General features: G+C 39.5%; 1 protein-coding gene across 2 annotated transcripts in view; it reads right to left on the bottom strand.

The window, feature by feature from the left end:
- anos1b (anosmin 1b) overlaps window positions 1-16,198 on the bottom strand; it is a 139,101-nt gene that overhangs the window by 16,865 nt on the left and 106,038 nt on the right. The window contains exons 8-11 of one of the 2 annotated variants that reach the window (XM_073041350.1): window positions 14,204-14,339; window positions 13,273-13,428; window positions 5,743-5,837; window positions 2,880-3,051 (exon numbers count right to left, since the gene is read on the bottom strand). In XM_073041350.1, the coding sequence (XP_072897451.1) occupies window positions 2,880-3,051; window positions 5,743-5,837; window positions 13,273-13,428; window positions 14,204-14,339 (559 nt within the window). The remainder of the gene's footprint in view (window positions 1-2,879; window positions 3,052-5,742; window positions 5,838-13,272; window positions 13,429-14,203; window positions 14,340-16,198) is intronic. The other variant, XM_073041351.1, reaches the window with a different exon arrangement.

The following is a 16,198-nucleotide window of genomic DNA, read 5'->3' as shown; positions in this document are numbered from 1 at the left end:
CAGATATGAAAGCCTCTTTCTAGATATCCAATCAGGCTTCCACTCTGTTCGAATGTAAACAAGGTGGGAAATTGAAAATCTGATTGGATGAGGACTAACCAATCACAAGGGATGAAGCACAGGGGTATAAATACCACTGGACTAGACATGCCCAACAAAAAAAGGCATAGCAATGGCAGGAGGATTAGAAAAATGAATTAAAGGGAAGGAATTTCTTTTCTAGTCACCCTCTAGTTAAAAAGGTCTCAGACTGTTACTCTTTAAATTGTAGAGATATTGTGAAATTAACAAGACTTAGGTTGGGGCATTGTGGGCTAGACTATTACTTAAAGATAATAGGAAGACATCCTATTGGATTATGTGACTGTGGTAGTCCAGAGACAGTTCAGCATGTTTTGCTGAGTTGTAATCGATATAAAATTGAGAGAAGCATATTGTTCAAGAGGCTGTCTGACTTAAATGTATTTTGTTTTTCTGTTAAATCTTTGTTTGGCTACCAAGAGAACCACCATCTGATTGAAAAGTTTATTATTCTGTTTCTACGAGCGACTAGTGTATACTGTACTCAAGAATTTGAGTTTCTTGAAACTCTGTAACTAATTATACATCCTGCGGAGGGCAGTAATATGCCTAGATGTGTCTAAACTGCCAGAAATGGAAGAAGACGAGTGCCCAGGCATCATCCCTGAAGAAGATGGCAAAGTTTGTCATTGAAATATCAGTTATAATCAATACTGTACCCGGAAGAATTTATAATCAATACCTGAGCCCAGAAAGAATTTATTTGAACGTTCGAATCTTTTATAAAATTTGTATTTACCTCCGTGTAACATGGTTATGTGCTAATACTGATGCTACAGGTAGAAAACACAAACCATAAGACATAGTAGCAGAATTAGGCCATTCAGCCCATTGAGTCCTCTTTGCCAATCCATCATGGTTGTTTTATTAGCTCCCTCAATCCCATTCTCCTGCTTTCTCTCCATAACTTCCAGCATCCTTACTAATCAAATACTGATCAACCTCCACTTTAAATATAGTTAATGACTTGTCCTCCACAGCCATCTGTGGCAATGAATTTCACAGTATCATACCCTCAAGCTAAAGAAATTCCTCCTCGACTCTGTTCTAAATGGACACCCCTTTATTTTGAGGCAGTGCCCTCTGGTTCTAGACTCACCTACTATAGGAAACATCCTCTCCATATGCAGATCTTTCAATATTTGACAACTTTCATTGAAATCCTCCCTCATTCTTCTAAACCAGCAAGTACAGTCCCAGAGCCATCAAATGCTCCTCATATGTTAACCCTTTCATTCCAGGGATTGTTTTCTTGAACCTCCTTTGGACACTCTCCAATGCCAGCACATCTTTTTCTTAGATATGGGGCCTAAAGCTGCTCACAATACTCCACCGGGGGTGGTGTGGTGCAGCATCCAGACTGGAGCTGATATTATTCTCCAGTGTTCACTTGGCAGAAGACAAGCTCTATTGTGGTCAACTGCAGATTTCTGCAGCATTGATGACTCGAGTTTTGGACCCTTTTATTGCATGACTGTATCTTACTGATACATTTACGTGCTTGTTATCTTGTACATGTGATATGTGCTTTGTACTGTGTGTGACTGTTGGTATTGTGTTTTGCACTTTGGCCCTGGAGTAATGTTGTCTTGTTTGGTTGTATTCATGTATGGTTGAATGATAATTAAACTTGAACTGAATTGAATTGAAGTGCAGTCTGAATAATGCCTTGCAAAGCCTTAGCATTACGTCCTTGCTCTTATAATCTAGTCCTCTCAAAATTAATGCTAACATTGCATTTGCCTTCCTTACCACCGATTCATCGTACAAGTTAACCTTTAGAGAATCCTGCACAAGGACTCCCAAGTCCCTCTGCACCTTTGATTTTTGAATTTTATTCCTTCTAACGAAGTGCATGACCATACACTTCCCTACACCATATACTATCTGCCACTTCTTTGCCCATTCTCCCAATCTGTTTATGTCCTTCTGTAGCTTCCCTGCTTCCTCAACACTACCTGCCCCTCCACTTATCTTCTTATCATCTGCAAACTTGGCCACAAAGCCTTCAATTCCATCATCCAAATCACTAATATATAATGCGAAAAGAAGTGGTTCCAACACCGACACCTGCGAAACACCAATAGTCACTGGCAACCAACAAGAAAAGGCAGCCTTTATTCCCACTCTTTACCTCTTTTATGCATATTAGTATCTTTCTAGTAATACCATGGGTTCTTATCTTGTCAAGCAGACTCATGTGCAGCACCTTGTCAAGGGACTTCTGAAAATCTAAGTAAACAGCATTCACTGACTCTCCTTCTTCTATTTTGCCTGTTATTTCCTCAAAGAATTCCAACAGATCTGTCAGGCAAGATTTCCCCTTAAGGAAACCATGCTGAGTTTGGTCTATTTTATCACGTGCCTCCAAGTATCTTTGTGTCCTCCAAGTTATAGGCTAACTCACCTGTAATTTCCTTTCTTCCCTCGCTCTTTAAAGAGTGGCATGACACCTGCAATTTTCCAATCCTCCAGAATCATTCCAAAATCTAGTAATTCTTAAAAAGACCATTACTAATGCCAACACAATCTCTTTAGTTACCTCTTTCAGAACTCTGGGGTTGAGCCTATCTGGTCCAGGTGATTTATCTACCTTCAGACCTTTTGCCTTCCCAAGCATCTTCTCTTTAATAACAGCACCTACCCTCGCTTCTGCCCCAACACTCTTGAATTTCTGTAGACTGACGCAAAAACTGATTGAAGTAGTATGCACAAGGCACAGGATGGAATGCAAGTTAGTTAGAAAAGCTTAGCCAGAATCACATGACAACCATATTGCAAGATCTTTTCAAACATACCAGTCTTTGTACAAAATAGACGTTTTAACACTTTGGCTGTAATGGAACTGCTGCAGTGAGGTGTTGTCACATAGATCACAGACTGTGGAGCCTGTCCCTGGAGAGTGATGGGTTGCACTGTCACCTTATATTCACAAGCAAATAACAGACCACTGATAATGAAGTGTGTGCCCTGAAGGAAGAAGAGAAATACATAGCAGGATGAAGAATATATATTCTTGCTTTCCCATTTTAATTCAACATCTGACGCAAAGAGAAGCAGCTGATAAAGCTGAACCGTGTCTAATCTTTAACATACAGCAAAAGCAAATGAAACAATCTGTGCCTTGGCTTCATATATGTTGATGAGTAGCCTCAATCATTTCAAACACATCAGCATTTTCAGTTATGCTGAAAATTATGATTTAGAAAATTTACATATTTAGAAAAATAATTAAATGGGTCAATTTCATGAAAACAGCAAGAATTACATCAGACCGTATAGGATACCTGTTCAATAGTGGAATTAAGATGTGGGGTGAAATTAACTGAAAGAACCTCTAAATTGCTAAAAATAGACAGCTCTGGCCATCTGTCATTGGGAAAGCACACTGACACAAGACTGTGATATTCAGTTTTGTGAAAATTGTTATCCTGGATAGATGGGGAGGCCATATACCTAAAATGATACAAAATTCTGTAATGTCAAAAGAACAAAGGAACAGTTGACATTTTGCACTAAGCACATCCTATGATTGTAAACTCAGGGACTGTTGGATTGCTGCAGTGGAGAGATGAGAGGCAGTAAATTATCTTTAAGAGATCTACCTGATTCAGGTTCATAGTGATACTCCAGAACTCCCTTATGATAGTCTTTAAATTTCGCAGAACCTGCTTCTACACGAGTGTGGCCTGCAGATGGTGCAGTTAAGCCTCTAGTCAATGAAAATCTAGAAATAGCATCCAAACACAGATGGCACATTGCTGGAAGCCACAATATATTTCCTGATCTGATGTGCATTATATACCAAAGTTAATATTGTGCTCTTTGATTTTCATTATTGCCTGTTTTGTAGAAATTGGGTTACAGAGCACAGAAAAGCCTGGAGCCACCTAAGTTCAATTCTGGGCATAAGAATGCAGTGAGCCTTGAACCTCATATTAACACTGCAAAGTGTATGGTTAATTTGTTTTTGGAACATTTGAAGATGTAATGTTTTCTTAATATTCTAAAAAGAAGAGTTTATTAAAATTATTTGTTGTTTTTTTGGTAAGGAAGACAAACTAAGTCTTCATCATTTTGTGTGTGTGTTGCTTATGATTTCTAGCATTTGCAGAATCTCCTGTGAATATCATAGACAGGATATTCTGTAATCTGCTTTAAGATTTACTTAATTTTGGCACTTTCTTCTTTTCCATTTTCTCCCATTTTAGGTTGATTTGTACCACTTGAATACTTGGCTATAGATAAGAACCTAACTTCAAACTGATACCTGCACCAGATCAACAGCAAGCCTGCATCCTACCTCAACACCTTCAAACACATTCTGCCAAACTGCCTGTGCACACGTACACACACTTAAAATGTAATAGAAAGAATGCTTTTTGTGATCAAAAGACCAGTTTTTTCTATGTGACTAAATAACTTACTTTACTAGTTAGCTAAATCCTCTGTCAGCATAAGGATGATGGATGCATAGACTGAGTTCTTTAAACAGTGTTGTATGATAAGTTTCAGTGAACAAGTGATCCATCTGTATTTTATTATAAACAGATGCCAACTTCAAACATGTTGTAATATGACCAATGTTACTTGCTGCAATTTCACAGTAAACCGTGAAAATAGAAGCAATGCCCTTGACAATTGACTAACTTACCATCATAAACTAAGGATATTTTGTCAAAATTTGTCCAGGAACAGAACAATTCATAATAGAAAGCTCTAACCACAACATTTAATGAAGAGTTCCTCGTTCAGTTTTGTTATAAGTTATAATTCAAAGGATTTTGTTTCAATCCCACCTATTGTACAGGTTGAAATTTATTACTTGTTTTAAGGAGAAATATTACAATTTAATACACAATTAAAACACTAAGTGGTAGGAAGTGAATTGCAAATGTGCCTATCACATGAGAAAAATGAATGACAATTGGTTGAAGTCCAACCACATATTTATATGGGACTTAATTAAGAATGAATTACAACATTCCCTTCAAGAAGACAAAAGAAACAATTACCGGTAATTGGATAATAAGCCAACTAAATAAATAGATATTTTCGTGTTGCTTTAAGTTTACCAAATAAATTTTACAAAACAGCTTTTAATTCACACAACAAAAATCTTTTGAAGTCATATCAAACTGAAATCAAGTTAATCACAGTTTCAGGTTTTGCAGCTAGCCATGATAGTGCAGAAGATCAATTGGATGAATTGAAGTAGGTGATCATTTTACAATATCATAGTGGTGATTTTTACCAAGGCTCTGAAATGTAATGTAGGACTTACACAGAATATTTTGTTGAACCAAGTTAACTCTAGATAACCAACCAATTACTTCATATCCTTTTCCATTTTAAACTTTTGCTTTGTATTTTCCCTTAAGTGATGTAATCTGGGTGTTCAACTTAAAAGTATGTTGTCTGGGTGATCAACAACCTCAAGACTTCTAACATCTTTTAAAATATTTATGTTTTCAGAAGTTATTTTATAATAAGTTAAATGTCCAGTGAAAAATGGTGCAAAATTGTCTTATTTAAACTCAAGGGGAAGCAATGAAGAGGAAGATTCTTTCATACAAAGCAATAGAAAAAAAATGGGGAAAAAACTAGTTTATTCTCTTACTTCTACAATATATAGAAACCAGTCAGATGTATTTTACTCACCTTGACTCTTGCATAATGTTGTATTTGTGAGTTGTTCGTGGCACAGGATTCTGGAACCCATGTTAACAGATAGGTATTGTGGTTCTTGAGACTCTCTGGGGAGCAAGGGAAGATTATGGGTTTATTACACACACACACACACACACACACACACACACACACACACACACACACACACACACACACACACACACACACACACACACACACACACACACACACACACACACACACACACACACACACACACACACACACACACACACACACACACACACACACACACACACCACACCACACCACACCACACCACACCACACCACACCACACCACACCACACCACACCACACCACACCACACCACACCACACCACACCACACCACACCACACCACACCACACCACACCCTACTTCAATCTGCCTTTTTAATAGAATTATCCTGATCTCAGGTGGATACATGAATGACAAGATAGACTGCATAAATTACATTCACTGCACCAAGAAAAATGTTGCTGAAGTGCAGTGGTTCACTTCCAGCCTGGTCAATCTTTTAATGTTAGGAGGCCATGCTAAATACTAACATTAAAGTAATACAAAAATTAAGTTTAAGAAGTGCATAACTCATTCATTTTGAAGTGTGAGTTCATGCTAGGGCAACACACAAAAAATGTTTGCGTATCTAAACAGCTAGGATGCCATATGCATGGTCAATTCTGATTGATGGGGCTAAGATCCCTTAATACTTAAGAATGTTTGAATACAGTTAGATTGCTTATTTCATTATATCATTAGTTTTAGTTTCATTAGATTTTTTATCTTTACAAGGTTGTTCGTCTTTGCTGGTTTCTTAATAAAGGATTGAATATACTTTCTTCAACTTAGAACTTCATTATCTGAGGAATGTTATAGTGTCAACCCCCCCCATGCTTAGTCTGAGCAGTTCTCAATTGTTTAAAAGTAACTGCTACAGCCCAGGTACAGAAGAAAAAGTGGTAAGATTTAATTTAGTTTGGAGTTCCTTTGGATATTGAACTTGACTTTTAAGTGATAGCCCAAGTCACAAAGCTAAAATTATGTTCTCCATTGTAGAATAGTTAATTATTTTGACAGTGTAGAAAAACACATATGTGTAACCAAATGTCTTTGTAGCTAACAATAAACGTCCCTCTTTCTCAACCATATCCTGTGTTTCATTTCTGATTAAAGTTTAAAGAGATATAGTTACACTTATGTAAATTTATATTTAAAAACCCACCCCTAGAACCCTCCGTTGTGGCCTTCCCTGCATTGGTGCCATTCCCATGCAGATCACTCTATAGCTCATGAGAATGACTGTCACCTTATAATGATGAGGTGTGCTGAAAGTAGGCCAAATACAACAGTCTTGGTACATGTAAAAGGGTAAACAGTTGACTTTACAAGCCGAGAACCTTCATCAGGTTAACTGGCCTATAATTTCCTCACTTCTGCCTCCCTCCCATCTTGAAGAATGGAGTGACGCTTTCAATTTTCCAGTCCCCAGGAACCATGCCAGAGTCTAATAATTCTTGAAAGGTCATTACCAATACCATCACAATCTCCCCAGACATCCCTTTCAAAACCCTGGGGTGTAATCCATGATACAATCCATCTGCTCCAGGTGACTTTTCCACCTTCAGTCCTTTCAGCTTTCCAAGGACTTCTCCCTAGTAATAGTAATTACACTCACTTCTACATGCTGACACCCTTGAATCTCCAGCATACTGCTAGTGTCTTCCACAGAGAAGACAGATGGAAAATACTTATTTAATTCATCCACCATTTCCTTATCCCCATTACTACCTCTCCAGCATCTTTTTCCAGTAGTCTAATATCTTCTCTTGTCTCTTTTTTACTCTTTATATATCTGAAAAACTTTTTGGTATCCTCTTTTATATTATTGGCTAGCTTACCTTAATATTTCATCTTTTCCCTCCTTATGACATTTTTAGTTGCCTCTTTTGGTTTTTAAAAGGGTTTCTTTTCCTTAAGCTCCCTAATCAAATCTGGTTTATTAAACAAAACCCAATTCAGAGTAGCCTTTCCCCCACTGAGCTGAACTACAGTCTGCTCTAAAACGCCATCTTGTAGGCATTCTACAAATTCTCTCTCTTGGAATCCAGCACCATCTTGATTTTTCCAAACTACCTGCATATTGAAATTCCCCATCACTATCGTAACATTGCCCCATTGATATGCGTTTTCTATCTCTCATTGTAATTTGTAGCCCATATTCTGGCTACTGTTTGGAGGCCTGTATATAACTCTCATCAGGGTCTTTTTACCCTTGCAGTTTCTAACCCTACACACAAGGATTCTACATCTTTTGATCCCACGTAACCTCTTTCTAAGGTTTCGATTTCATTTTTTTACCAACAGAGCCACCCTACCCCCTCTACCTACTTGCCTGTCCTTGCAATACAATGTGTGTCCCAGGATGTTAAGCTCCCAGCTATGATCTCTTCTCAGCCATGGCTCAGTGATGGCCACAATGTTATTCCTGCCAATCTCTAACTGCACTACAAGATCATCTACCTTATTCTATATACTGCATGCATTCAGATATATCACCTTCAGACCTGTATTTGTTACTCTTTTAAATATTTTCTCCATGTTACACTGCAACTCATTCCACTGACTGCAATTTTGCCCTATCATCTGCCTGTCCTTCCTGTCAGTCTCACTATACATTGCATCTGCTTGTATATCAACTGCCCCATCCTTAGCCCTATGACTCTGATTCTCATCCCCCTGCCAATTCCTCCCCAACAGCTCTAGCAAACCTGCCCGCAAGGATATTGGTCCTCCTCAGGTTCAGGTGTAACCCATCCCATTTGTACAGGTCATACATTCCCCAGAACAGATCCCAATGATCCAGAAATCTGAAGCCCTGCCCTCTGTACCAGTTCTTCTGCCACCCATTCATCTGCCAAATCATTTTACTTTTGCCCTCAACAACACATAGCATAGACAGTAATGCTCAGATTACTATCCTGGAGATCCTGCTTTTCAGCTTGCTATCTAACTCCCTAAATTGTCTCTTCAGGACTTCCTGTCTTTTCCTACTTATGTCATTTGTGCCAATATGTACCAAAATTTCTGACTGCTCACCCTCTCCCTTTAGAATGCTGTGGACCTGATCTCAGATATGCCTGGCCCTGCCACCTGGGAGGCAATATATCATCTGGGTATTTCATGTTCACAGAATCTTGTGTCTACTCCTTTAACTATGGAATCCCCTTCCACTACTGTAGCCCTCTTTTCCCCCCTTCCCTTCTCAGCCACAGGCAGACCCAGTCACTGTGGCATCCCACCCGGCAGGTTCTCCCTCGTAACAGTATCCAAAGTGGTATACTTATTATTGAGGGGAATGGCCACAGGTGTACTTTGCACTGGCTGGCCATTTCCTTTCCCTCTCCTGACAGTCACCCAGATACTTGCCTCTTGCAACCTAGGGATGACTACCTCCCTGTCACCCCTACCTACCACCCCCCTCAGTTTCCTATATGAGCTGAAGGTCATTGAGATGCATCTCCACTTCCTTAATGTGTTCTAAAGAAGCTGCAGCTAGGTGCACCTGGTTCTGTAAGAGGCAACACTCAAATCTTCTACTTTGCCTTAGTGAATAAAGTAGTATTGGCATGATGGATTCCCATGTGAGGAAGCACCTTGTTTGTTGCCGAAGTGCTGGGCTAGAATATTGATTTACTGCCACACATCTGCTGGATATTGAAGGACTGGAAATATTTCTAACTTCAGTACAAAACAGAATATGAACCAATTCAGTATACAGGTAGGCAGTAGGATAAATTACAAATTTATCTCTATCTGCTTTCCAGGTCTTCACAAAATGTAATAAAAATGTAATTCATTCTCTCTGAATACTGAACTTCAATGATATGATGTCCCACCACCAAGCACATCTTTCTCTTCCCTCTCCCCACTTTCTGCTTTCCATGGGGATCACTCTCAATGCGATTCCCTTGTCCATTTGTCCCTCCCCCTGATCTTCCTCCTGGTAATTATCCTTGCAAATGGGACAAATGCTACATCTCCTCCCTCACTACCATTCAGGGACCCAAACAGTCCTTCTAGGTGAGGCGACACTTTACCTGTGAGTCTCTTGGGGTCATTTATGATGTCTGGTGCTCCCGGTGTGGCCTCCTGTATATCGGTGAGGCCCGATGTAGATTGGGAGACCACTTTGTCGAGCACGTATGCTCCGTCTGCCAGAAAAAGCAGAATATTCCAGTGGCCAACCATTTTAAATCCACTTCCCATTCCCAATATGTTTATCCATGGCCTTCTCCACTGTCATGACGAGGCCACACTTAGGTTGGAGGAACAACACCTTATATTCCGTTTGGCTTGCCTCCAACCTGATGGCATGAACTTGGATTTCTGGAACTCTGTTAATGTCCCCCAATTCACCATTCCCCATCCCTTTTCCCTCTCTCACCTTATCACCTTGCTTGTACATCGCCACCCTCTGGTGCCCTTCCCTCCTTTCCTTTATTCCATGGCCTTCTGTCCTCTCCTCTCGCTCTCCCTCCTCTCCAGCCCTGTATCTCTTTCATCAATCAACTTTCCAGCTCTTTACTTCATCCCTTTCTCTTCAGGTTTCACCTATTACCTTGTATTTCTTTCTCCCCTCTCTCCACCTTTTAAGTCTACTCCTCAGCTTTTTTTCTCCAGTCCTGCTGAAGGGTCTTGGTCCAAAATGTCGACTGTACTCTTTTTCATAGATGCTGTCTGGCCTGCTGAGATCCTCCAGCATTTTGTGTGTGTTGCTTGGTTTTCAATCATCTGCAGATTTTCTCTTGTATGTGATGTTAATAAATCCAGTTTCCACCTTGAAGGGTTAGATACCTACAAGTTGTCATAACAGCTGTTGGCAATGTGGTGCTTACCATGCTATGAGCTTGCAGCAGTAGCAGATGTACTATAATTGAGACTGTTCTTATTGAAGTGTTGACATTTTTTGGTGAGGTTCAGGTAAGCAAATGGCTAAGTTTCAAACAGGAGAACCCCTTGAGTAGATACGAGTTCTTACCCACTCATCTTCATTCCTATTCTAGCAGCTCATCCTACTATACCATCTGTACTTATTTTCCCAGTTGTGCTATAATCTCAAGTGAACGTTGACAAAGTACCCATGTCAGGCAACAACTGGGTCTATCTGAATGCACAAAGTCAGTAAAAGTCCTTCAGCACCCACTACAGCCACTTGTGTAGATGTCTGCAACTTGAGTTAACTTGACTTTCTGGAATCCCTTTAACTGGCCAAAGAAGTCAACTAGAAGCTAACCAAACCCATTGGAGAATATCTTTAAACGCCACTAATCTTTTGGGCGACTCAACATATGTTCACTCTTACAAAGTTAAGAGCAAGTCAGTTGGAGCTTGGATCCAAAAATAGGAAAGTTGACATCAAATTATCTTGACAGAATGACTGATTCCATTGACACCTGTCATGAGTGCCTCCGAGGGGGTATGGGGTATACACTTTGTACCTGTTTGTATTTGCCCTCATTAAGAATTTATAGTTTAAGATGGTGCCGATGAAGCACAGTGATGACTTGCTGGCAGCAAGCAAAATTACTAATTACTAATCACACTTTTTCTTGAGAACGATCACTTAGTCAATAGCACGTAACTTCCCTTTCGGAATTGAGCTTTTGAACTGCCTGAACAACATGGCATTTTTGCGGTGCGAACTGAAGTCTCAAAGGTGCAGTATGGCTGCGGCGTGGCATGCATGACTGAATCAGGGTGGTGGAGCCCAGGCCCGAGAACGGGGAATGAGACAATGTTTAGCTATTCCTGGAGTGGACTTGGAACCAATTTGAAGTGGCAGAACTGAGGCAAGGCAGGTTCGAGGTGGTGGGCCTAGGCCCAAGTGCAAGGAGTAAGCCAAGGTTTAACCGATTAAGGATCAGGCCAGATTGGAAAAGTTGGGTACAGGCCGAATCAGGACAGCGGGTCATGGCTCTGAGAGTGAAAAAGAACCTGCTGTTTGGCTGGTTTAAGCACCAGGCCAGATTGAAAAGGTCAGGATGTTGGGGCCGGAGGCAAGGGATGGGCTGGTGTTCAGCTCACTGCTCAGCAAAGTTTACTTGAACTGAGGCTGTGGCCTGCAACTAACAGGCTCCTGGGTCGGCTATGACTGGCTTTGTGGCTGTGAAATCACTTCCATGATCTTCAGTTCTGAATGTTATTTGCTTACTTTTATTAGAACCATAGAACCATAGCACACTACAACACAGAAAACAGGCCATTCAGCCCTTCTGGTCTGTGCCGAAACTTTATTCCGCTAGTCCCATTGACCTGCACCCAGTCCATAACCCTCCAGACCTCTCCCATCCATGTCTCTATCCAATTTATTCGTAAATCTTAAGAGTGAGCCCACATTTGCCACGTCAGATGGCAGCTCGTTCCACCCTCCTACCACTCTCTGAGTGAAGAAGTTTCCCCTAATGTCCCTCCAAACCTTTCCCCTTTCACCTTAAAGCCATGTCCTCTAATATTTTTCTCTCCTAGTCTGTGGAAAGAGCCTACTTGCATTTACTCTGTCAATACACCTCATAATTTTGTAAACCTCTATAAAATCTTCCCTCTTTCTTCTACGCTCCAAGGAATAAAGTCCTAACCTGTTCAATCTTTCCCTGTAACTCAACTCCTGAAGACCCGGCAACATCCTAGTAAATCTTCTCTGCATTCATTCAATCTTACTGACATCCTTCCTATAGTTAGGTGACCAGAACTGCACACGATACTCCAAATTTGGCCTCACCAATGTCTTATACAACCTCACCATAACATCCCAACTCCTATACTCAATACTTTGATTTATGAATGCCAGGATGCCAAAAGCCTTCTTTACAACCCTGTCTACCTGTGACGCCACTTTCAGGGAATTATATATCTGAACTCCCAGATCCCTTTGTTCCTCCATACTCCTCAGTACCCTACCATTTACTGTGTATGTCACAAGCTTTGTTTTTTTTTCTGCTCATTGGGTGTACGATGGTCTTTTTTTAATGGATTCTATTGGGTTTCTTTGTTTTGCGGCTGCCTGTAAGGAGACGAATTTCAAGGTTGTAGTACACATATTTTGATAATAAATGTACTTTGAACTTTAATGAGATTTATGCCCAGATGTGTGCATGGTGTGGACGTTGCTTTGGAACTCCCAAACCTGACATTGACAATCCCAATTTTTAACTATAAGGAAGCAGAGATATGTTCCAGAAGACATCCAATTGATTCTGTCTGTAATTCTGATTGTGTACTTGCTTAATGACAGTCCTATCTCAGAATGTTATTGAAAAAAAAGTTCATAAAGAGTGGCTCCCAGTTTGCAGCTGTAAAGCATAAAACTGATTAACAAGTGGTGGTACTAGTTATAGCACTAACTGTAGTGGTACTTTCAATTTACATTTATAGAGAAATCTAAAGAACAAAATATCATTAGAACAATTAGTTACAGTCAAGAGTTGCTTGGACATCTTACCTTCTTTAGCTTTTTTCCAATGCACTTTTACTTGCAGCTGGTTGCCATGATAATAGGGGGCTGCTGCCTCTAGACTTCCAACATCCAGCATCTGATGAGTAGGTAGAAGTTCATTGGACACTTCTGTAGAAGGGGTAGCATAATTTGTTTGGCTATCTAAGATAAAAGAACTCAAGTCAAGACAAATTTTTCGTCCTATTGCCCAACCCTCCCAAACTTTGGTTTTCACAAGAGAGATTTGTATAAAATTTAGTATGTAACAATTGTTGTAAACGTAACAATTACAGTACAGAAATGACTTTTGGACATGTACTTGGATAGGAAGGGTTTAGAGAGACGTGGGTCAAACACAGCCAAATGTGGCTATCTCAGATAGACAACATAGTCAGCAAGGGCGTGTTGGTCCAATCGACTTGTTTCTATGACTCTCAATCAGCTTAAGATAGAAACATGAATCTAGTCTCGGCCACATCTTCAAGATTGCTACTGGAATGAGAATACATTTACTGTTTCATTGCTGTATGCGGACATGTCTTTCCAAAGACTGTACACATCTCTGGAAGAATCCGCTGTCCACCACAAGTTCACTTTCAATGTTATTTTGTTGCTCTCTGAGTTTTTTTTAACAACAGTAAAAAGCAGTATGTGAACTGATGGAGTGAAACTTCCCAGCATTTTGTTATTCTATGGTACAATATTTTGAAGTATTTTGGGATTTATCATTGAACAACTACATTTCTGATCTCTCTTGTACTACCTGGGCAAGAGGATGGAGGAAGATCATAGGGATTTGTCTTTGGTCATAGGGGACAAACTTTTAAAAATTGTTCATGCTGTCACTGAACAAAAATTTCAGCCTTATAAACAACATTAGAGAAAGGCAGAAATGATTTCAGTGTTTTAATAGCAGGAAGGGTTCAAGTTTTCTTACCTGTGGAAGGAGTAGTAAAGAAAAGCATGGCTTTGCTGCTTTTTAAGCGTTTTTGTCCCCAATTGGCCACTGCCTGTATTTGGACCAGGTACTGAGTGTTTGGTTGAAGGTCTTCAATTTCAACTTCATTTTTCACCTTAAACAAGAGCATAATTTTAAAGGTTTTAAACTATTAGGAATGTTAACAACATTAATGTAGAGGGTATTTCCTGAATGATATTTATGCTCTACCATAGATTAGACCTGTATTTCTATTGAACTTCATTCTCCACAATTGGAGGAACGGAATGAGCCAGAAAACAAGAACTGTTTGCCTTTTACAAAGACAGCCCTCAAGGTATCAGAGGTTGATTCATAAGAGGCACATGTGAAGTAAAGCAGAAAATAAAGGTCCCCTTGTAGGATGCTTAATCTGCGGCTCATTCTATTTTGCTACTAAGAAAGACAAACTATACCTGTAAGTGAGGTAAAATATTTTGTAACCTACTTACTGATTTATTTAACCTTTGTACTTCCTTATATTACATTTTCTTTATTTCAGGCTGATTTGTACCAGATGGATATTTTAAATTCACAGCTAAATTTCTGGTGGTAACATCAGTGCATCTTCCAGATACCTTATGCTTTTAGAGTTTATCAGTATTTTGCCAAAATGCTTTTAATTGTATCTCTAAACCTTCTTTCACTTTAAACCTGATTTTCAGAAAAACACAAATACCGCAATTTGAAAATGTCACTTATGGCCAGATTTAGATATAATGGACAACCTGCAACACAATTGCAATATGATCATAATATGGAATTCCAAGTTTGCTAAATTAATCCAGTGATAGATTATAATTTTTTTCACCCACCTTTCCAATGTCCCTCAGAGATAGGATTTAGTATTCAGCTTGAAACTGGAATGGTGGCAGCAATGAAATGAAAGTAGGAATGAATCTGAAACAGAAACTTCAGAGCTGATCTGAAGGAAGGCCAGGCAGAACTCAAAAGAAAGGCAAGAAAGTATTCATCTACACCTTAATATTGACACGAAGAATCTACGTGAGACTAAAAGAGTACATAAATGATAAATAATTAAACAATTAGAAAATGTAACTATAAATATAACTAGGCCAGAAGAGCCTACTGTATTCCAATAAATAAATAAATAAATAAACAAACAAATAAAAATTCCCTGAAGTAGAACTCCACCAAACAAAGAGGGAGGAATAAGCTAGATAGCTTTGTTTCGGAACTTAGTTGCACAACAGAGAGGAATACAGGCATTGATTGAAGAATGATGGTCAGCAGGGTAGGGTAAGCTATTGTAGGTAGAGAAGGCAAAAGTGAAGAGGCTGATTTAGCTTAATAGGATGCAATAGCTATCTGTAGGGTGAGTAGAATGTTAATAGAGCACTACAGATAGAAAGGAAATCTTTGGTGTAAATAGGGTAGCACGTTGCAGAACAGAAAGGTTATATGGAAAATTCAATTATTCTTTTCATTTGTAATTAAGAGTTTCAATTAGTCTAGAAAGAGAACTGGTAAAACAGTGGAATTAATTGCTATGCCAGAACCAACTGCACAAGATAGACTGGGAATGCCTGGTAACACTCTCTCCTCAATACTATTGCTACCATTTCCACAGAACCCACCCAGCCATCCATCTGTCATCTGATCTCCTCCACATCTTCATTGTATCGATCTTTACTCCCAGTTCTCCTGCTGATCTCTTGGCCTAAATCTTATGTCCAAATCCCTTCCAATCATCCAATCTTATCTCCAACCAATTTCCTACTCCATTCTCCTTAATGACCTCAAGTCTGATCCATACTGCAAATAGCCCTACCAATTCTTGCCACAACACACAACACCACACCTCCTCTCAATCCAGTACTTCATAAAGACTCTACAGAAACCTAACTCTCATGAACTGATGCTCATACGTCCATCACCTCAATGACCTGGACTTAATTTACTTGATTTCCTTTGTGCATCTACAGTGGTGAAATA

Source organism: Hemitrygon akajei, chromosome 3 (assembly GCF_048418815.1).
Source record: "Hemitrygon akajei chromosome 3, sHemAka1.3, whole genome shotgun sequence".
Taxonomy (NCBI): Eukaryota; Metazoa; Chordata; class Chondrichthyes; order Myliobatiformes; family Dasyatidae; genus Hemitrygon; species Hemitrygon akajei.
This window is presented reverse-complemented; position numbering and strand designations above follow the sequence as displayed.